Source organism: Pleurodeles waltl, chromosome 2_1 (assembly GCF_031143425.1).
Source record: "Pleurodeles waltl isolate 20211129_DDA chromosome 2_1, aPleWal1.hap1.20221129, whole genome shotgun sequence".
NCBI lineage: Eukaryota > Metazoa > Chordata > Amphibia > Caudata > Salamandridae > Pleurodeles > Pleurodeles waltl.
Genome location: NC_090438.1, coordinates 159,089,338 through 159,112,874, shown reverse-complemented (window position 1 = coordinate 159,112,874; position 23,537 = coordinate 159,089,338). Strand labels below are relative to the sequence as shown.

The window sequence follows — 23,537 nt, the reverse complement described above, 5'->3', positions numbered from 1 at the left end:
GAAAGAAGTGTGTTGTATTCACAAGGCACTAGGAGTTAATGCTATTACATCAACATTTGGTCCACAAGGGATACGGGTTACTCTTACAACCAACAGTATGCCAAAATATTTTTTAGACCATGTATGACCGACCACAGTGGAATAAACCACTCATAATAGTACATGATTGATAAGGCTCTTGCATGTGGCCAAGCAGTTGTTGACCCTCTTGTGGTATTCTGCGGCCTCATGCTTCTTTGTGGTCACAGACCTCCATGGTGACTTGCAACACTCTTTCATGTGTGGTTGCTTATATGTATGTGGAATTTCTGTAGTATGAACTTAGCCTTAAAGTAATATATAGCCCTGTCTCTTTGCATGCTTTCCTGTGACCTTGCTGCCAGTTTCTATTGATGCCAAATGGGTCAATGTTATGTGTGTAAACTTCATACAGTTCAGGCGTTTTACCCAAGAACACTGTGAGTTTAATAACTTGCATTTACAAGACGGAAGACAGAAAACATGTCTGGATGCTAAAAAGACAGATCTAGTGAAAGTGTCACACAAGCCAAAGTGCCACTGGGCAACTATGAAATATCAATTTACAGAAAAAAAAAAACAATTGTTACAATCAGAGTAACGCTGTTATTTTAACAAAACCAAACTGCTTTAAAAAATATCAGTTTAATTCAATACAGAAGTAATAGAAAGTGACCTTCTCCATAGAGAAATCATCTAATCCAGTGGTTCTTAACGTTTTGACTTATGTGTAACACCAGTTATTCACTACTGGAACTCGGGGGTACCCCTATGAATCATAAGTGGATGACGGGGATCACCACAGAGTCATTACTGGAAGCTGTGGGTCTCAGCCTAAGCATTTTTGATGATTTGAACCACGAAAGAGTACACGAAAAATACAGAAACAAGCCTTCATTAAATAAATACACAAATGATGAAACATTTAATTTAATTCATAAACAAATATAAACAGAATAAAACTGTAAATGTTATTGGAAAAGTCGGAATATCTGTGGATACTAACTTAATTGTTAGCCTCCGATTTCAAATTCCTTCAGTTCGTAGTGACATTCTGTCATCAGAATGTGCATGTGACAAGTAAATAAAGACTAAGGTGGTCATTCTGACCCTGGCGGTCTTTGACCGCCAGGGCGGAGGACCGCGGGAGCACTGCCGACAGGCCGGCGGTGCTCCAATGGGGATTCCGACCGCGGCGGTAAAGCCGCGGTCGGACCGGCACCACTGGCGGGGTCCCGCCAGTGTACCGCCGCCCCATTGAATCCTCCGCGGCGGCGCAGCTTGCTGCACCGCCGCGGGGATTCCGACCCCCCCTACCGCCATCCAGATCCCGGCAGTCGGACCGCCGGGATCCGGATGGCGGTAGGGGGGGTCGCGGGGCCCCTGGGGGCCCCTGCAGTGCCCATGCCACTGGCATGGGCATTGCAGGGGCCCCCGTAAGAGGGCCCCTACAAGTATTTCACTGTCTGCTGCGCAGACAGTGAAATACGCGACGGGTGCAACTGCACCCGTCGTACAGCTTCCACTCCGCCGGCTCGATTCCGAGCCGGCTTCATCGTGGAAGCCTCTTTCCCGCTGGGCTGGCGGGCGGTCTGAAGGCGACCGCCCGCCAGCCCAGCGGGAAAGTCAGAATTACCGCCGCGGTCTTTCGACCGCGGAACGGTAATCTGACGGCGGGACTTTGGCGGGCGGCCTCCGCCGCCCGCCAAGGTCAGAATGAGGGCCTAAGAGTTAATAAACTTTAGCTATGAGACTGTCCAGTAGTCCTGGAGTAAAATGCTGGAAGAAGTAATCCACAGAGAACAGGAGACAACTCTCTCCAGTAGTCTCAGAGAGGCAGATAGGAATTGTTTAGTGCAGCAGGCACTGAACTCTTTTTCCTCTTTGGTTCCAAGGGGTTTCCCCTTGTGATGGCAAAGTAGAGTACTTTAAAAAGTGATGCTAAATAGGAAATCTTGATGAATAACAGGCTTACCATTTCCAGTTTATCACTATAGCGATGCATTGCCTGACCTGTGTACATATTTTGTAGCATCAAATCTATTCGAGTCCCATTGCCTGAGATCTGAAATGATGAGTCCTCTCAAAACTGTAGAGCTCTCCCTAGCCTTCCATATCCGCCTCTGCCCATTTCAGCTGCCTATGATTCATAGGATAATACCCTGCCTTAATTTGTCCGTTGTTTTAGGTCTTCTGAAAAGCAAGACTTCAGTGAGTCTCTATAGATGTTGCATGTTCTATTAATCTGAGTCCCCCACTGACACCCACCGACAGCGCTTGAAACCTCGGCTTCACCCTCGACTCCTCACTCTCCATGTCAAAGCAGGTCAGCGCCATCTCCTCCTCCTGCTACAACACCCTCCGCATGCTTCACAGAGTTTACAAACTCCTCACTCTCCATGTCACAGCAGGTCAGCGCCATCTACTCCTCCTGCTACAACACCCTCCGCATGCTTTGCAGAGTTTACAAGTGGATCCCAACAGAAACAAGAAAAACAGTAACCCAGGTCCTCGTCAGCAACTGACTCGACTAAGGGAACGCCCTCTACACCGGTATCCCATCCAAACTCCTCCAACGCATCCAAAATGCCTCCAGCTGACTCATCCTCAACATCCCTCGCCACTGCCACATCACCCCCCCCACCTAAGAGACCTTCACTGGCTCCCCGTCAACAAGAGGATCACCTTCAAGCCCCTCACCCATGCACACAAGGCACTCCACAACACCGGACCATCATACCTGAAAAACAGACACAGCATCTACCCCCTCACTCGGCATCTCTGCTCTGCTAACCTCGCCCTCGCCTCCATCCCCCGCATCCAACGCAAATCTTCCTGCAGCAGATCATTCTCGTACTGTGCCGCCAAGACCTGGAACACCCTCCCGCCGGATCTACGACAGACCCAGGACCTTCTTTCCTTCAGAAAACTCCTCAAGACTTGGCTCTTCGAGCAGTAGCAGCAGCACCCCGCGCCTTGAAACCCTCACGGGTATGTAGCGCGCTTTACAAATTGTTTGATTGATTGATTGATTGATCTATAGATGCCCCAGTTAGCTGGATTCTGGAGACTCCGCCCTTTCATCTTGGGCCTGTGCCACTAGTATGTTGAAGTGGCAGATTGAGAAAGGTTCTTCAAAAGCTTTTAAATAATACGATCTTCGAAAAACAACATATCTATGCTATAGAATTCTGTTTGTTGAAAATCACACAGGATTCATACATATAATAAATGGATTTGGAAACTGCAAACCGTGGGCTGAGGTCTAAGCACCCAGTCCTGAAGATCTGGGGTATTCCTCCAAGGTAGTACTGCTACTAAAACATGTGGAAAATGTGTCTCATGCATCATTGGGAGCCTGCAATTAGAGAGTATGGAGTTTGCACTAACTCTTTGTGACCTACCTACAATTTGTACAATGGGGCAGATGTGCTAATCAGTCGCTGTGCAAAATACATATTTGTAGGGAGAGCCACAAAATCACCTGCCCCATAATTATTAATGAGATAGGTCACCATTTGGAACCCTTTACGAATGGCTGCAAATGTAGAGATGGAGGCCTGTGAAGGACAGTGGACCTCTATCCTTGCATTTGAATTCCCAGAAAGTGAACACATTTTTTTTCTATAAAAGCAGCCCATGGCCCTGTAAAGCACAAGTGTAGCTTAAAATAAATATTGACATTATATTAATACATCTAGGAAACCACAGTGGCTCCATTGACCACTGATTACTCTTTTTGAGCCACCCAGCGTGATTCCCAGAGTGGAAGCTGTCCTGTGGGGACAGATTTCACTTTGTGAATCCGTTACCATGCCAACTTAGTTGTTGGTAATGGATTAATAGTTTAAGTCACAGAGGCAGTCACAAACCATAGATACATCCCGTCACAACTCACAAATATGAAGGCGATGTCCCGTCATTCCCCCTTCTATTTACAATTTAGAAAGGGTCTCAAAAGTCCATTCACATGTAGGAATTATTTTCCAACTCATAAAAGGGATTTTGTACATTTTTTAAAGGTATTATGCAGTCCCAAACCGTGTGTTTTTGTTCATCGCAGTCTTTGTGACTCCAGGATACCTTTCTACTTCCGTACATTGGCAGACAATGGATCTGTGACTTCCTCTCCTTCTCAGTGTCCATGACCTCTCACTACATACAATATATGTGTCAATCAGTTATAGTTATTTAATGCTTCTCGAAGTACAGCTGAATGCAATTAACATATTTTCATTAGCTATTGCCCTCCCCTGCTGTTCGATAAGTGATGTAAGTCCACTGTAAACTTTTAGAATGCAGCACATTGTGAGCACTGATTTATTGACATTTAGACAGACCTTGCTTAGAGTATTTTCAATTTTCAGTTTCTGATGACTATGTGTTAAAGAAATGTTAAGGGAAAAAAAGGTCATAACTCACTCATAAACAGTGGTCCATCCATTCTCATTGCTTTTTGTTGCTATGAGACCGGTGTTGCCGTGGTAGGTTACCAGTGCCAGGTTGTAGCCTTGTGCTGAGATCCTTTTCAGAACCCCGTTGCTGCTGATGGTCAACCAATAGACCTGCCCGCCGGGCACCACCAGCCACAGCGGCATGCCGCCTGCATCCCGGCGAATGTGCACCGAGTTCCCGTCGCTGCTACTGACTGTGCTCAGGTCGCCTTCCCCGTTGTACGTGAAATTGTAGATCAGGTCCCTGGTGATCAGGTTCAGCGTGCGGAGGTGGGTGCCATTGGTGCTGAACTGGTAGAGCTCCTGGTCAGCGGGTGACGCGATCTCATAAACATTCCCGGCATTCAGATGAGGCTTGTTGTTGTTGACTGCGCGGATGCGAGTGTTGCCAAGGTCTGCTACATACAGCGTGCCATCCGGAGACACTGCTAGAGATGAGGGGGCCTTCAGCTTCGCATCTTTTGCAAATCCACCATCGCCTGAAAAAAGAATTAAACTCGCATTTTAGCAAAATCAAAATAACGATATTTTCTTTAAATAATTGTAATACTGATAAAGGTAGCGCGCGTGCCTTTTAATGTTACCAGTATAAAATGCAATTCATTTATTGGAGTAGAAGAGCTCTAAGTCTTGTTTTACAAGTAATCACTTCCTGAGTAATTCTAAAAGTATTATCTCGAATGAGGCTGTGTGCTTTTGGATGGGTGCTGCAGAAGGGCATCTTTAGTGCACCATTATCTAAGCAATGCTAACTTGCCTGGCAAAATTGCCGGATTACAAAAGCAGCTAGAGCAGAAACAAATATACATCTGGACATTTAAAACATTTCACTTGAAACATATTTAGACTATTTACTTTAGCAATCAAATTCTTTCCAAGAAACCCATAAAATCGTCTTCATTTCACTCAAACTCCAACATATGATTCTGGATTTTTATATATAAGTTACTTTTCGCAAAGACGTTTAAAAAAAATAGCTGCATTCACGTTGTTATTGCCTCGTTTCTATTTAGTTTGCTATAGGTATTGCATACTTTCTTTCGGACCTTGTCCAATTGTAATATGTCTGCTTTTTTTTTTATTTTAGTAGTAAACTAGTGCAAATAGTGTGCACAATTGCATTGACCCGGTGGCAGGTTATCTAATTTAGTTCTGTATGGCTTAATGTTCCTTCACAACAGTTTGGCAAATCCTGAGTGGCATTTAGTCACTAACCCTCTGTTGGGCACATAAAGCTTCAGCTTAAGCGCTGGTGGGTGAAACATCCTTTTATGGCGCCCCCTCCCACCACAATGACCTCCTCCTCGGATTCTCTCACTACCACCGGGCAAAAATGCCCCTCATATCTCCATAGACCCTCTCTCACATTTATTTCATTTGTTTTAAAGTGCAGGTGAAGGGTGGATTTACTAATTCAAGCAGCTGCCCACATAAAATACAGATCTGTTCTTTCCAGCTGGCATATTAACCCTCCTAGCTACTTTATGGCAAGTCAAAACTCCCACTAGACAAAACTTCAATCTCTCCCTTGAAAGTTGGAGGAACAAGGAACTCTGAAGCAAGTGCTTTTAAATCATAAGTTATTGCTAAACACATCATCTCAGCCACTCACTCTCACCTGAAGTCAATGTCCCACCCTTTTTGGTCAGTGCCAAGTGCAGCAGCACCAATCAAATCACTCAAAAGCAGGCCCTTGATACACAAGTTCTAATGATGTGCAATCAAAACCTTCTAACAGTTTATCAGTCTCTTAATACTCATAAAGCTGTGTGATGTTATGAAATATTTCAGTTTTTCTCTACACTTTTGCTTTTGTGATTTTAATTATCTTTATCAAGTGTCTCCTGCATTTACTGCACTACTTGCCCAAAATGTCCTTGCTCTAGCACAAATTCTAGAGCAAAGAGAAGATATTGGGAATGTTTAAGTCTGGAGAATATCCAGAAACCTCAAGATACAGCATAAAAGGAAAACCATTGAGAAGTTCGGCAATCATTAAAGTTTCTGCAGTAACATACAAAAAGAATAACATTAGGGGAGGGCTATGTAGGGTGATAAAGATGTAATAAAAAGTGCTTTTACCAAAGTTGGCTATCCACATGCAGTGCAGAACCAAAAACAAAGTTCACCTGCATGCCTTATTTCTTCGTATCTATTCCAAATGGCATCTGAACCCCTTGCCAAGCAGTCCTAGAATGTCCTTTGACGGGATCGCATGGCCAACATTCATACGATCTTTTCTAATTAAGGCTTTACTGTTTTTCACAGTAAAAATCCACAAAAGGGAAACTATTGATAGGTTATATCTTTATGATACCAGCTTCCCATCATGACATAAAATCTGGATATATTTCACTACACAATGCCCCCTTTCACAGAAGTGTCACCACACCTCATACTTCCTAAGCACCTTCACGCAGGGCTTTCTTGATGTGTACTCACTATTCATGGACAAGGCGCCCTCTCTTTTACTCTGGGATACATCAGATCAAATTTCAAGCATGTTGAGATTAAATACAATTATTACTTTTTTTTCCTCTTCTTGTTGTCACCATATTTTAGACTTTATGTGCTTGTTCCTAAATGTTAGAAATGTCTGCTTTTAACAAACTCCAAGTCTCCAGTGCTACAAATGCAGGAAGACATAGATGCCTCGTCTTGGAAACATCGCAACAGGCTCCTTCTAGTCCATCCCACGTGGTACACATATAAGGTATTTCTCATTTTTACATATCAAATACCCATATGAGCATTATGATGTAATGTTAGGGGGAAGAATGCAATACATTCTAACTCGGGTAGATCCTATTCCTTTAAGTGAAGTCCGTTTTGACGTCACCTAAACATGTGCCGTGTTTGGGCCGATATGGTAGTATGAACTTTGACCCATGTCGCTTTTTCTTTGTCCAGTCTTTTTCACCAGGCACTAAAGTTCCCGCTGGCACCAATCAACGGGCGGCAGCCTTAAAAGCTGGTTTTGGCTTGCATAAAATTTGGGAATAGCTGCCATGCTTGTAAGCCCTGACTTGCATGAAATCAGACAAGACATCCACGCATGATAAGTACTACTCTATTTGTCTTGCTCCTATTCTTGGCACACGCTCACATACTCGCAGCCTCAAGTTGCATTAACAACTATAGCGCTCATATGAGGACCTTGCTCAAAACTCTAGTGCATCTCAAACAGTAGACCACAATATAAGCATGTGCTGTATGAACTACACACGCAATCTACAGCCTGCCAGCGTGCCACAAAGTGTCAAGGGAAAAACATATGCAAAGTCTGTCTTGCCCCAAACCCTATCAAGCAACCTGTGGTACAGGTTCTGGTTTGTTCCTGTCAGACATGGCTAAAAGGCAAGCAAGCTACAGCTTGCCCAAAAATTGAATAAGACCAAAGAAGAGTTAGAAAGCTACACCATGGAAGAGTCAAACTATACAGGTACTAATAGTATACAGTACATTTGTGATAAACTACCGTTTTTATTTTTGTGGGGTAAGGTTGTCTTTTATTAATTTATTCTACTGTTTCCTACTATGTTTTAATGTTTGCCATGAAATTTATGTTGCGTAGATCAGAACCATGTCATCTTTGTTTCACAACTCTCCCTTACTCCTCAGGCATGTTCGTTGTCTATCCTCACCCTTTTCATATTTTCATACCTTCCTACTGCCTGCCCAGCAAACGTGGCCAATGTCTCTGCTTCTTAATCATGTGTCCCTTCACCAAATTCTTGCCATTTTAGTTTTTTCAGCCAGGACTGGTGACATCAGGGACACACACTAGAGCCTCCCCTGACATCCACCTGGACACTAACGCCTTAACAAAGGTTCCATTCTGAGTTTATTTCAGTACTCTGAAGTGATAAAGGTGATAGGTCAGTGCTTTGTGAAACTTTGTATGTACAAATGCTTGATACTCCTCCTCTGTTCCACCCACGTGGCACCTGGGCTTTTTGACTTTCGTTCTGATTGACCATTTTGCCACCCTCTCCCCAGAAGTAAACAAAGATGCCTCAAAAAGCCAAGGCTTCATTCCTTGTGTCAATGAACATCAATTCATCAAAATGCAAGGAGTAGCGGAAATAACATCACTGCCTTTGACCTTCAATTTCACTCACACATATATGCTTACAAATCCACCCACACTGACTTACACACACGCGCTCTCTCACGTAAACACACACTGACATGCAAGCATGCACACAAAATACATTTAAATGCATTTTTAACTTACTTTAGCTGACAAGGAAGGTCATGTTCCAGCTAATTGTACTCCATTTTTTATTACACTAATAGTTAATAATGCACATTATTGATTATTAGTGTAATTAAAAATTGAGAAAAAAAAAAGACAGTGCAGCCCCCACCAACGTCTCTGAGGACGGTCAGTCACTGAGTTCCTGGCACCATCGTTGCCACCTCTGAGGCCAGGGGTCGCAAAGGCAGTGGCAGGGGTTGCTAGGGACAAGCAGGGGACCCCTAAATAATGCCACTGCCAGTGTCACTGTGTCAGAGTGCTGCTATGCGAACCAGCATTCTGTGAACATGAGCTGTGCAATATGGCCTGCGATTTGGAAGATCTTGTTTACATGGTGCCTGAGAGGGCGGGGCAGCTGTGTCTCTTAGTGCCAACAAAAAGCTGGTGAATACTTGGTACCTTTCGGTAGAGAAAACCAAACATGGACATCGTTACCTCAAGATGTTTGCCCTTTAAAAACAAACTGTGGGTTGACACTGAAATTCTAGGCAGTGCAATGTTTTTGGCCATCACTTAAGCAGGACTATGGTCTGCAATTTTGTTTACACTGTCTGTATCCTGGAACCAATCAGAGTTCAATGTCTCGCAGGGCCTCGCAATCCACAGTGGGGTTTCTAGCTATTTTATTTGAAGTGTACTAAACTAGTGCTTAACTTGTAAAGAGTAAGGCCATGATATAAGAAGGCCTAGCACCACTTTAGTGCCGCCTTGGCATCATTTGCTTGACACTAAGGTGGCGCTAAGGCGGCCTTTTCCCCGCACCAGGTTTACAAAGTGGCGCAATGCATGCCTTGCACCACTTTGTAACCTTTTGGGCTACATTAAGCTTGTGCCAGGCATAATGTATGAAGGGCGTGCCCCTATTAGGGTGAGCCAAAAAAATAGCTCAAAGAAATCTAAGAGAGCCTGTGAGCATGCGTTAAAAAGGGGCACACCATTATTTATAATGGACCCCTATTTACTGTTCAGGGTTAGGGACAAAATTTTGGCACTTACCCTTAACAATAGCATCAACAGCATCAAAATGTTGATGCTATTGCCTCCCACCCTGTGCCATGGTGTGCCGTATCTTAGACACGGCGCACACATGGTGGTGGTAGGAAGGTGCTAAGGGGCGCAAGAAAAGTGGCGCTGGACTGGGTGCAGCAACACTTTCCTTAAATCTGCTTTGGTCCGTCATTTTGCTCAGAAGCCAGTGGATGGTGCTATTAAATGTCGGCACGCCCAATACCAAGGGCATAAAGTTTTTATTTCACCGCATGCCTCTTTAATCCATCACAAGACACTCCCAAACCCTCCACCTTAGTCTTGCAAGTTCATGCTTTCCTATTTTTTTGTCACGTTTTTTTCGTCTTTCTCCTCCGCCTTTTTTCCTTCTTGTGTGTTTCTCACTCTCTTCTGATCTTCTCTCAAAGTGCCGGCGGGCTTTCTCTGAAACCACTGGCTCAAAGTGACCATGTGATTATTCTCTTGTCTATAGCTTTCGTGTTTATCATATAAGTTGATGTAGGTCTTAGAGTAATGGGATAAATACATTGAATGTACATTTTTCGCCTTAAAACATATGCAATACTATGAGGTAGCGTACTTTTAGACCATTAGCTATACGGGAAGTAACACTATATGAGCACACCTTATAGGCGAAAAAAAAATGAAAAGTGGCACAGTATAATTAGTAAATGTGGAGTTTGAACGTGCACCAGAGAATGCAATGGTTCGATGGATGTGTTAACATATATTTTTCAATTTTTTTATTTATAGGCTGCTGTTTCTGGTTCATAATTTGTTACTTTTCTGGGCTTTTTGGAACTGTGTCTGTGTAAATGTAGTAGCATTTAAGATACAGAGGGCCGTTTGCTAATCTTGACAGATTTATGATGCAGTGTGAAATAAACTTTTAGTGAAAATGAGTAGTGACAGTGTGGGCGACAATGGTTGTGAGCTCTGCATACTTCACAAACGTGACGTTTGGTTCCTTGTTCCTACCAATGAACTGATTCTAACTTGTGAATCTGCGGATGGCTCAATTTTAATTCGTGAGAGTTAGCTGTACTTTATAAATATATCTTTCTCCGAAAAAAGAATACAAATTTTGGCGTAATAAATTAAATTATTGCATAGAAATGTGTTGGAGTGTTGCCTGTCTGAGTAATATTGTTGGTTGCCTCCTGGGAAAAACACTGTGCCCTGGAAAAATTAAACTTGTGATTTCTGCAGTACACTTAATTAAAGTACTTGATGCTTGGAGGGAAAAGAACAAAAACGTGTCACTGTCATATTTGTTCCCTTTTGACAGTGTGTAGTTGTGCCCGCGCACAGTTCTTCACTGTGCAGATACCACTATGTACACAAAAAAGATATTCACGAAACTTTCCCAGGAGAATGATGTGAATGTTGCAGAGGTACCAAGCCACTGAAAGCTTGAAGCCTGGCTCACCCCGAAGTCCTGTTGGAATCTCGAGCCCATAACGAGCTGAGCTTATTAGTGGCTTCTGCCTGTCTCCCTCTCTCTACCCAGGATGTGGTGTTATGGTCAGGGCTTCTGACTGATAACTGGGAAACCAGGTTCGAGTCTCTGCATCGGCTCAACATACTGTGATTCTGGGCATATCACTTAATCTCTCCATGCCTATGAACAATGCATGTGACTGTTTGTAAGGTAACTAGTGTTCCTGTAAAGCGCTCAGCCTTCGGATCAAGTCGCTCTCTATTTAAATACTAAAGTAAAATGTACTAAGAGGTAAAAACAATGCCTTAACATAAGGAAAGACAAATAGATGCACATTTACTGTCTGATTTGTAGAAAGTAAATCCTGGATGAATCACAGCTTCCCCACATACATTTTTGGATCTTAGGCAATTGGTTTAGTTCATCAAAGTTTTTTTCCCCTTTATCGCATGCAAAAACACTTTCAAATATGTGATTTTAAACTACCAGTTGTATAAAACTATCAGTTTTCGTTTAATAAGTACTTCTCAGTGCAGTGCTATAATGTACCCTATTAATGCCAAAGTTTCCAAGTTAAAAAAATACACTTTCTTGAATTCTGAAGAGCCTTTATCATATTTTATGTGATGTTTGTTGTATGAGCTACACAGCAAATATTTTCAGGGCCTGTTTCATGAAAGGATTCTAAGATCCGAGCCAGAGCCTTGGCTCAGCTCTGGCCGGCTCTCCCTGTTAATTTGTTGGCTCGCCCAACTCTAGAATGTTGTAGTTTTCCAGGTCTGTGTCGGGAGGGGTTTGTGAATAGGCAAAAGTTGTAAATCTGCACCCATGCAGAGGGGCAGACCTAAAAATTGAATTTGTGAATGAGGACCAGAGACTGCAAACAATTATGCTAGTGCAATAGGAAAGCAAGACAGTTATCAATGTGAGATGATCCTGACCTGAGAAGCAGTCACAGTTGGGGTCGATCTTGCAGTCACACTCTGTGGGTGCTCCTGCAATATTTGAGATTTCTCCATTTGTTGTGACCTGCTGGATCCGGTTAATCTTCCTTTCGTCTGTTTCAGCGATGTACAGGGTCCCGCTGTGGGAAACTGTGATAGCCCTGGCTGACTCGAGAGTTGAGTGGATCGCCACCTTGCTGACCAGGAAGTGGTCGATTCCGGGGACCTGGCAGTGAATGGGCCGGCCGGCAATAATGCGCACACGCTTATTCTCTGAGATCTGTAGCACAATGTTATTGTCCAATACGTAAAGGGAATTGTCCATAGGATTGACTGCCAAGTCTGTCGGCCACTCAAGTCGGACCTATGAGATAGAAAAAAAATACAACAGGTCAGGAACACATGTAATTTATGAAATACATACATGTTATGCAAAAATCAAATAGTGCCTCATCATTTGTCTTCAAGTGTACTTCTTCAATTTCAACTGCAGTGCAAACCTTCTTCAACAATGTGCAGAATACACTTTGTCTTCAGCAAGCATACCAGCATAACATTACATACTTTTGCAATTATTTATGATTAGTAACAAGTAAGTTTCTTACTATGTTCCTTGGAATACACTGTGAAATATGCTACTTTGCATGTGTTTGGCTAAAAAACCAAATCACCAACCCCAGCTCAAACCAAAGATAAAATCACTTGAATTCACCCTTGACGCTGCTTCCCACTAGAAAGCCATTTCAAAGAAAGTCAATACAAGATGGCACAAGTGTTTCCTCCTGAAGAAAGTAAAACGTGTCCTTTTGAAACCAGTGTCAGATTGTCTGTGCAAACATTAGTCCTTAAACTCTTGATTGAGGCAATTACTTGCTCCAAGTCCTCACGGGCCAATTCTGCCCCCTTCAAGCCACCCACCATTCTACAACAGGACTCTTTAAGTGCCTGAAGAAGAGCATTCACCCTAACCTTGAAGAGACTACACTAGTCCCTCCGAGTCTGCTTTATCTTCAGGACCACTTTTATCATGTTTAAGGCCATCAGACATGGCATGTATCCATACCTGGCTGAAAAAATTACAACCTTACACAGACAGCGCCACACTATTAGCCAGGTTACTGCAAATAAAAAAGAGAAAAACAGAGGGTAACCAGAGCCAGACTGGGGAACCAAAATCAGCCTTGGCAAATATGCCAAAGTCTTTCTTGCCTTATCTCTCTCTCTTTTTATATCCATCCATTCTCTCTCTCTCCTTCTCTCCTCCATCTCTGACCACTTACTCTCTGCATTCCCCCTACCTCCCTCTATTTGTGTGTCCCTTAAAGCCTCCCTCTGTTTGTTACAATTAACCTCAGGTTGCTGTGGAAAGTGGCAGGAGCACCATGAGTGGGAGTGGGCTTACAAAACCAAAAACTCCAGCCCACTGGGGAAATGCCCCATAGAATAAAAAGCTTGTCCCTCCCTGATGGCAACTTTCACCATCCATGCCATCTATCACAGCACTCCCGCTCACTGTGTATGTATGTTTGGCCGGCCGCCTCGGGCAGCCCAAACACACATGCGCAGTAGGCTCTCTGGAGAGAGCATGCACAGGCTCCCAATCTGCCTGGGAGCGCCCTGGCTGGGCGCTCCCAGCCAATCCTAAAGCTGCTCTGAGCATGTTAAAGATTACCATGCTATTTTATCGTGTATTGGGAAAAGAGAGATCTTGTTGGGGCTGTGCGTACGATCATGATGGGGATAGCTGTAGAGCGTGTGATGCACATGCATCTCATGCCTGATGCAGTGACAAAGGCAAAATATGTGGCTGTCATAGCTCCTCCATAATGAACTTTCCAGAGGTGTTTCAATGTGCAAATATGCTTTAGAAAATGCTGCTCATAACGATTCATTTTATGCCATTTTCCACTCTAGACCATACCATGGCAGAAAAGAAAGATTTATGTCACGTTATAGATAACAAAAATATCATCTGGCATAAATGTTTAAAAGAATGTTGACCACTGGAGTTAGATTTTCTATGATTAACTCCTAGGGACAATATTTTTCAAAAAATATTTAGGACACAATTTTTTTCTCAGGCAATTATTTAGGAAACAATGTTCTGGTGCAATACCAACAGGAAATGTTTTTGTGCAGTGCTGATCATGATTTAAAGCTGTGGCATGGCACACAGGAAACTAACCATGTTTTGGGTGAGATTTGTACTCAGTCAAAACCTCGAGTACAAACCTCTACATGCAGACAACTGCATAAAGATACATCCCATAATGGGTGTGATTTGGAGGAAAATATATATTTTATGAGTGGGAATGTTGTGTACTATTACCTGTGCTTATTGTGCGCTCCTGCTTCCATTTGGTGCTAGAATTACATGGAATACCAGGCCGTGGTACTTTAATTCATCAGACTTTGAGTAAAACTCAAGAAACGTTTCTCCTGATTGTAAGAAATTAGTGACTTTACCAGTAGCCGGTGAAAGCTTATTACAGGTGACGTTTGAGACTTTTTGTTATTACAAGTTTACTGTGATATTTGATCGCACTTGTGTGCGAGGTGATCGTGTTCACTCCCAGTGATTATATTTTTACAAAATATTCTACAAGTCTTATTTAAATTTTAAATAACATATGCGAGGGGACAAGCCCGAAAGGACCTTGCACTGTGGTTGTATTACACCAGGCAGAAATGAATCCAATTTTACTAACTGATTTCGGTTTTCCTAAAAAAATGTATCTAGTCTTTGTCTTTCCGTGACAAGGCAATTACCCCTCACAAATGTTCCATAGTCTGCTCGTGGACCACAGTGCTTACAGCAGAAGACTCCGGGACACTGACAGCTTTTCTTCACTTGCTAATGCCATTTTCCGTAATATTGATTAGAGCTTTGGAAAGGCCCATCGGTCATTTGTATCAAGAGGCTGAAGAACTGTAATATATATTTGAAACTGTTAGATATAGTAAGACATTTTTGTATTACCAATGATGGATATATTTAAACTGGGATACAATTTGAATGGGTTTTTCTTGGACAGAACTGACTTCTTTTTTTGGAAGTGGAGTAATCACTACATGCTTTAATGTCCAGGAGACATGCTCTCACCCAGTAGAACAATTGATAATTAAAGCCACAACAAATGCCACTGATCTATTTATATGCGAAGGATCATACAATGAACATGGGTGAAGATGAGACGATCAAGCAGCTAACCTACATAGAAGGCTACCAGCCACGTCTGAGGACACTAACACCACCAATACATGACCGATAATTCTGACCTAATGGACCAAAAAAATGTCCAGTTCCAGGAAAGTTGCTGTTTCTGGCTTTGGTGAATCAATCACCAAACTGATTTTATGGAAAGATGACGCTAACCAGTTAAATAGCTCATCTGTTGCTTTAAATCGAAATTGGTGTAAATGTTCAGGATTAACTAAATGAGATTGGGCGCCTGTCTGGATTCCAGTCGGGAAAGTGCGATTTTTATGGAATAAAAGTATAAACTGTCTTTCTTTAACATCGTGCCAGCCTCGCAGTTTTATTTGCTATACCAAGCACCCAGTGTACGGGTGAGGGAGAAACTATGGCTATGATATTCAAAACTAGGACATGGTTGTTGGACCTCCAGAAACCGTGGGCCTATGGGTGAGGGGCGGTGTGTTTGTGACTAGTGTCAGACTTCTGAATACCTGCAGTATGATTATTTAGCTGGCTACACAAATGTGTCTCTCGTGCGTAAGCTCGGTATGATTTCTGGAGTATTATCTAGTCTTATAAACCTTCGAAACATGTATTTCGAAACAAAATATTGATTTACTTTTACCTTTTCGTTCTACTGTTCTCAGCTTTTATTTATAAGGTCATTATATTTTTCACAGACTTTTTTTTTATGTTGAGGAGAAAACACTTTTGCTGTAGATCTGTTTAATGTGTTTGGACATTTTTGCCAACTATAACCAATTTGTCTTATTTCTCTTTCTGATCAATAGGCATCTCGTAGGTCGCCTTCCGTGAAGTCCTTTCCTGGCCGATGGATTTCACACCTGTCTGCAGAACACCTGTAGCCTGGACTTCCAGTCATGTGCCTAGACAGCTCTACTACAGTTACCCCACCTTTTCAGCCGCACACATTTGCTGCCTATTTGTGTTGTGATCGTTCAGACTTGCTATTTGGGCTGTCAGTTCCTCCGAGTTTCTCCAGAGCTCAGTGAACGATGTGCAGCGAAATTTGTTTTAATTTTATGTTTCGGTCTGTTTGGCAGCGAAATGAGGATTTTTTTTCTTCCTTCAAGTGCATATAATTATTCTCTTGCAAAAAGGCTTCAACTAACACAGCCCAAGTTAATCTTAATTTATAATCCTTTCGACAACGGTGTGGCAGGTGATTCATTAGTGATTTATACCACATGCAGAAAACAGAGTTCAACTTCCGGTGACACATTTCCCCTGGTGGTGATTATGCGGTCATACTTTACTTGATCTTGAACTGTAAGTGAGAGGAAGTAGTTACTGAAGGTTGTTGCTGCGCAGGGAATCAAAGTCCCACAGCTGTAAACCCTAACGAGGAGGGCCCCCCTGCTGGATCCTAGCGGCATTGTGCTATTAAGCGGTCTGCTTACTCCCATGGCGTGGGTCGTTTCTGAAGGTTGTTGCCTCATGGTGACTCAAAATCCCACAACTCTGAGCCCTAAGGAGGAGGAAGGGCTGCCTCTTGGATTATTAGACCACTGTGCGATTTAGCACTCTGCTTACACCCGCGGCGTAGGACGCGGGCTGGTTTCACCCAGCCAAACCGCAGGCCAAGAGCAGGCCCATCTTTGGGCCCGTTGTCACCCAGAGGAGGCTGGGCCAACCCCCTAACATCTGCAAGAACAGAAGGTAGACCTAAGACTTGGAGGAAAGCTTTTAAATTGTTGCCAATACTGGGACCTGTTTGGGAAACTCTCGAGTAAATCTTTGGAGTAGGCTGGGGGTGGTGAGCAGGGGAGGACTGTCTTAAAAAAAAAATTAACAGCTCCTGCCTGGTGATCTCTCATTCTCCCAGAAAGTGTTCAATCACATTTTATATTTCAATGGGGAAACGCAATGTACCTATGAACACAACGAAACCCTGCACTTGCACTTCCCTGGATATATTTCTACAGCGGGCCCTGGGGGTGCTCAGCAAAGAAATCAATTGGCAGACTGTTGTCTTTCCTTTTCCTCACCTCTTTGCTTGGAACCTCTGGTTCTTTCTCAGACGGGCTCTGGTCTAGATGCTGTGACTCCAAGAAGTATGGTGGACCCAAATGTTATTAATTTTCCCACTGTTACTTCTACCGCTGCGCCTTGTGTGCCCCTTGAGCCTCAAACCAAAACTATCCATTTGGCATGCAATGGCTCTAGAGGGTAAATAAAAAGAACAGAAAGGTGCAACAAGTCTAAATGCCCGGGGACAGGGCCTAATAACATACAGTGGATGCTGAGGTTCATAATAAGAACAAGATTGAGGATTTTCTGGAGAACCTCTATGTACGACCTGTAGGCAAATTAGAAGCAAAATTGAAGCCAGCACATGATTGGTAAGCTGTAATAAAAAATGATCTTGGTAATCTTAAGTTGCTCATGTTGCTTACTGGGGATCCAGTGACTGCCTCACTGAGCCATGGATTCAATTTCTCTTGTGTCTGTCATAACAAAGGAAAGGATTACTACTTGAACAGGAAATTCTTCTTGGACATGGGGCAGAGCACAGAATCCTTTACCTATTAGATCTGAGCAAATGGGAGGTACACAGACATGTTCGTCTGAGGGCAGGAATGATGTTGGATGTGGTAGCAAGGGAGCTAGTGGGGCTGGGAGAATAGATACTAAAGATATACCCAAGTCTGTTGTTATTGATCTTCCCCTTGAGGGATGCCCTTATGTGGTAATGTTATCTAATATATGCCATGCTTACCAACGAACCAAAGTTAGTCGGTCACCCAGCTCAAGAACAAGGTACTATTCAGGTTACAGTCTGTTAGAAATGGGGTCTTTGGTTGACAGTCAGGTTACCCCCTGTTCAAGCAAGGACCCTCACTCTAGTCAGGGTAAAAGAGGATCACCCTCAGCTAACCCCTGCTTACCCCCTTGGTAGCTTGGCAGAGCAGTAGGCTTAACTTCAGAGTGCTAGGTGTAAAGTATTTGTACCAACACACACAGTAACTTAATGAAAACACTACAAAATGACACAACACCAGTTTAGAAAAATAGGAAATATTTATCTAAACAAAACAAGACCAAAACGGCAAAAATCCACCATACACAAGTCAAGTTATCAATTAAAAATCAAAAAGAGTCTTTAAGTAGTTTTAAAAACACACTAGCGCTGCTAGAGTGAAAATGTACCTGGTGTGCGTGAAAAATAACCCCGCACGGGCGGGTGTGCGTCAAAAAGAACTCTGCACGGCAGTACTTGAGTCAAAAATCCAGCCGCACGATGATCTGAAAATCCCGCAGCGCAGGTTGTGATCTCCCAGCCTCCGTCAGTGATGCTGCGCGCCATTTCTCCTGCTCCGTGCGTCGATTTTTCGGTCGCGTTTCCTGCGAGCGTCGTTTCTCAGCTGCGGAGCCGGTGGCGCGTCGTTTTTTTCAGCCGCAGATCGGATTCGCGTCAATCTTTTCCCCGCACGGCGATCTGTGCGTGGATTTTCTTGTCTTTAGGATGCCAGCTTCTCCTTTCAGGGTCCCAGGAACTGGATGGGCACCGCAGGGTAGAGTAGGAGTCTCTCCAGAGACTCCAGGTGCTGGCAGAGAGAAGTCTTTGCTGTTCCTGAGACTTCAAACAACAGGAGGCAAGCTCTAGATCAAGCCCTTGGAGATTTCTTCTCAAGATGGAAGGCACACAAAGTCCAGTCTTTGCCCTCTTACTCTGGCAGAAGCAGCAACTGCAGGATAGCTCCACAAAGCACAGTCACAGGCAGGGCAGCTCTCCTTCCTCAGCTATTCAGCTCTTCTCCAGGCAGAGACTCCTCTTGGTTCCAGAAGTGTTTCTAAAGTCTGTGGTTTTGGGTGCCCTTTTTATACCCAATTTCTCCTTTGAAGTAGGCCTACTTCAAAGTAAAGTCTCTTTGGAATGTGAAATCCTGCCTTGCCCAGGCCAGGCCCAAGGCACTCACCAGGGGGTTGGAGACTGCATTGTGTGAGGGCAGGCACAGACCTTTCAGGTGTGAGTGACCACTCCTCCCCTCCCTCCTAGCACAGATGGCTCATCAGGATATGCAGGCTACACCCCAGCTCCCTTTGTGTCACTGTCTAGTGTGAGGTGCAACCAGCCCAACTGTCAAACTGACCCAGACAGGGAATCCACAAACAGGCAGAGTCACAGAAATGGTATAAGCAAGAAAATGCTCACTTTCTAAAAGTGGCATTTTCAAACACACAATCTTAAAATCAACTTTACTAAAAGATGTATTTTTTAATTGTGAGCTCAGAGACCCCAAAACTCCACATGTCCATCCGCTCCCAAAGGGAATGTACACTTTAATCAGATTTAAAGGTAGCCCCCATGTTAACCTATGAGAGGGACAGGCCTTGCAACAGTGAAAAACGAATTTAACAATATTTCACTGTCAGGACATATAAACCACATTACTATATGTCCTACCTTAACCATACACTGCACCCTGCCCTTGGGGCTATCTAGGGCCTACCTTAGGGGTGTCTGACATGTAAGAAAAGGGAAGGTTTAGGCCTGGCAAGTGGGTACAAAGCACAAAGTACCTGGTTTGGAGTGAATAATCTCCGCAAAGGGCCGCAGAGGAGGAGATGCGTGGAAAAATGGTGTGTGCGTCGGTTTCACCCCTTCACACACGGACTTGCGTCGTTATTTTTCACGCGGGGAAGACGTTGCGTTGATTTCCGGCGCGCGGACAGGTCTCCTCTGTGGGTCACGGGGTTTTCAGATGTCCTGGGGTCTGTGCGTGGAATCCTTGGCTTGTTGTCCGGCTGCGCGTCGTTCCGGTGGGTTGTGCGTGGAATTTTCTTCCTCACGGCAGGCGCTGCATCGATTTCCCCTCTGGAAGTCGGGCGGCATTGTCCAGGCGGGCCGTGCGTTGAAGTTCCGGTTGCACCGCCTCGGTTTTTTCCTTGCGAAGTCGAGCGGCGGTGTCCCGGGTCGGCGTGCGGTTAATTTTTCACCGCGGAACAAGCTGTGCGTCGAATTTTTCGCTGCACAAGGAGTCCAGTTGAAAGAAATAAGTCTTTTTGGTCCTGAGACTTCAGGGAACAGGAGGCAAGCTCTATCCAAGCCCTTGGAGAGCACTTCTGCAGCAAGGCAAGAGTTCAGCAAGGCAGCAGGGCAACAGCAAGGCAGCAGTCCTTTGTAGAAAGCAGTCAGGTGAGTCCTTTGGGCAGCCAGGCAGTTCTTCTTGGCAGGATGCAGGTTCTGGTTACAAGTTTTCTTCTCCAGGAAGTGTCTGAGGTGGTAGGGCACAGGCCCTGTTTTATACCCAAATGTGCCTTTGAAGTGGGGGAGACTTCAAAGAGTGGCTTAGAAGTGCACCAGGTCCCCTTTCAGTTCAATCCTGTCTGCCAGGGTCCCAGTAGGGGGTGTGGCAGTCCTTTGTGTGAGAGCAGGCTCTCCACCCTCCCAGCCCAGGAAGACCCATTCAAAATGCAGATGTATGCAAGTGAGGCTGAGTACCCTGTGTTTGGGGTGTGTCTGAGTGAATGGACAAGGAGCTGTCAACTAAACCCAGCCAGACGTGGATTGTAAGTCACAGAAAGATTTAAGTGCAAAGAAATGCTCACTTTCTAAGAGTGGCATTTCTAGAATAGTAATATTAAATCCAACTTCACCAGTCAGCAGGAGTTTGTATTACCATTCTGGCCATACTAAATATGACCTTCCTACTCCTTTCAGATCAGCAGCTACCACTTCAATAATGTATGAGGGCAGCCCCAATGTTAGCCTATGAAGGGAGCAGGCCTCACAGTAGTGTAAAAATGAACTCAGGAGTTTTACACTACCAGGACATGTAAACTACACAGGTACATGTCCTGCCTTTCACCCACACAACACCCTGCCCTAGGGGTTACCTAGGGCACCCATTAGAGGTGACTTATATGTAGAGAAAGGGGAGGTTTAGGCTTGGCAAGTATTTTTAAATGCCAAGTCGAGGTGACAGTGAAACTGCACACCCAGGCCTTGCAATGGCAGGCCTGAGACAAGGTAAAGGGGCTACTTAAGTGGTTGGCACAACCAGTGCTGCAGGCCCACTAGTAGCATTTAATCTACAGGCCCTGGGCATATATAGTGCACATTACTAGGGACTTATAAGTAAATTAAATAGTCCAATTGGGTATGATCCAAGGTTACCATGTTTAAAGGGAGAGAGCATATGCACTTTAGCACTGGTTAGCAGTGGTAAAGTGCGCAGAGCCCAAAAGCCAACAAAACAGTGTCCAAAAAGTGGAGGGAGGTAGGCAAAAAGTTAAGGGTGACCACCCTAAGGCTGTCAGGTCTAACAAAATCAATCTAGGTTTCTGACCTCTTCCAGGAATGGAAACAGTCAATAACTCCCAGGTTCTTCCAGCTCATAGTGGGGATTATTCTCCATTACCAAGATTGATTGACACATTGGTAACAGCTCCTTGAACACTTTGGTTCCCCAGGTTCATGGACCAACTATCAGAAGTCCCAGTCCAACATTTACAGCTCCTACTAACCCACCCTACCCATGAATTGTTTATGTACCCGGACTTTAGTGCCATTGTGCAACATGTTTGACCTGGCTTCGGCTTCCTTGGTGTAGTTTTCTCTGACTTTTTGCCTTCTGACCTCCTGTTTTTCTGACTTCATTTTCACTGGCTTTAGGATTCTGGGCACTTGCCCAGATCAGTGCTAAAGTTCAGGTGCTCTGTACTCTAAACATGGCAACGCTGGCTTTTCAACAATTGGCATGTGTAATTTACCTGTAAGTTCCTGACAAAGTGTACAATATGTGCCCAGGGCCTGTAAATTAAATGTGACTAGTGGGCCTGTAGCACTAATTGAGCCACCCAAACAGCAGTCCCTTTAAACATGCATCAGGCCTAACACTGCAGAACCTGAATGTGCATTTTTAAACTCACATTTTGACCTGGCAAATGTACCCACTAGCCAGGCCCAAACCTTCCTTTTTATTACATGTAAGTCACCCCAAGGGCAGTGTGCAGTGTATTTAAAAAGTTAGACATGTACTTTTAAGTTTAACATATCCTGGTAGTGATAAACAATTACATTCTTTTTCCACAACTTCAAGGCCCATCTCTTCCATAGGTTAACATTGGGGTTAACTTAGATCAGACTTTAAGTGTAACTACCAATGGGGGAAAATGTGAAGTTTGGTGTCTCTGGACCCACAATTTAATATCAGTCTGATTTTATATTGTAAGTCTGAAAATGCCACTTCTATAAAGTTTGCATTTTCTTACTTTAACCATTCTTTGCCTTTGCCTGTCTCTGAATACATGTCTGGGGTAGGTGAAGCTGGGCTTTGTGCATTCCCTCTAGACAGCCACACACAAAGGGAGCTGTGGGTGTGACATTTGCATCCCAATGGCCTATCACCAGGCTGATGGGCCTTCCTGGGCTAGATGGGGGGAGGAACTGACATTTACACCTTAATAGAGCAATGCCTCTCCCCCCACACAAAGGGCTGCATAAACCCTGTAGGAAGCAAGGGAAGGAAGGGCAGGGACCTTGTGCACTTTAAAGGTCTCTCTTTGAAGTCTCCCCACTTCAATGACGACGTGGGACCCGACTGCGAAATTTGACAATGACACAGTGCCAGTCCAAGGACACCATTGCACTGCTTGACGATGATGCATTGCACACATCTCAACGGCGTTCAACACTGATGCCTGCTCCATCTAAGGTACTGTTTTTGGCGGACCCTATGTGGGTTCTGTAGCCAGCCTGCCCTCCATTACAGCCACCCTGAACTTTGGATTTACTCCAGTCTAGCGTGACCTCAAGTAACATTTTGGCACTATTAATGTCTAAGCACTGTTTTTGGATTTAATCATTAAAAATTCATATCTCAAATTCTACCTTTTGTATTTTTGCCGTTTTTATCTCATTTTACTCAGAACAATATTTCCTATTTTTGCATACCTCTGCCAACTAGAGAACCAATTTCTAACACAATGGTACACCTAGACCTATGGTAGCTAATAATGGTACAACAGCTACTTTTGTTCCAGAAGGCACTGTGGAGCTCCCATTAGCACTACCAACCAGTGAACAGCAATCTTCTTGTGCTACAGCTATGGATGCTTCCCCTGTTACTCCATCAGCTAATCTGGCAGGCATCTCAAGTTGGAATATTGTGGGGATCAGGTCCAAGTTGGACAACCCAACATGGGAGAAATTTATTGACAAACATCAGTATGTCTTTTTCAGGAG

General features: G+C 44.0%; 1 protein-coding gene across 2 annotated transcripts in view; it reads right to left on the bottom strand.

Moving 5' to 3' along the window:
- Window positions 1–23,537, bottom strand: part of TENM1 (teneurin transmembrane protein 1) — a 1,758,425-nt gene that overhangs the window by 192,538 nt on the left and 1,542,350 nt on the right. For both annotated transcript variants that reach the window (XM_069211839.1, XM_069211847.1), the window contains 2 exons: window positions 12,124–12,490; window positions 4,441–4,951 (listed from right to left, as the gene is read on the bottom strand). In XM_069211839.1, coding sequence (XP_069067940.1) covers window positions 4,441–4,951; window positions 12,124–12,490 — 878 coding nt within the window. The remainder of the gene's footprint in view (window positions 1–4,440; window positions 4,952–12,123; window positions 12,491–23,537) is intronic.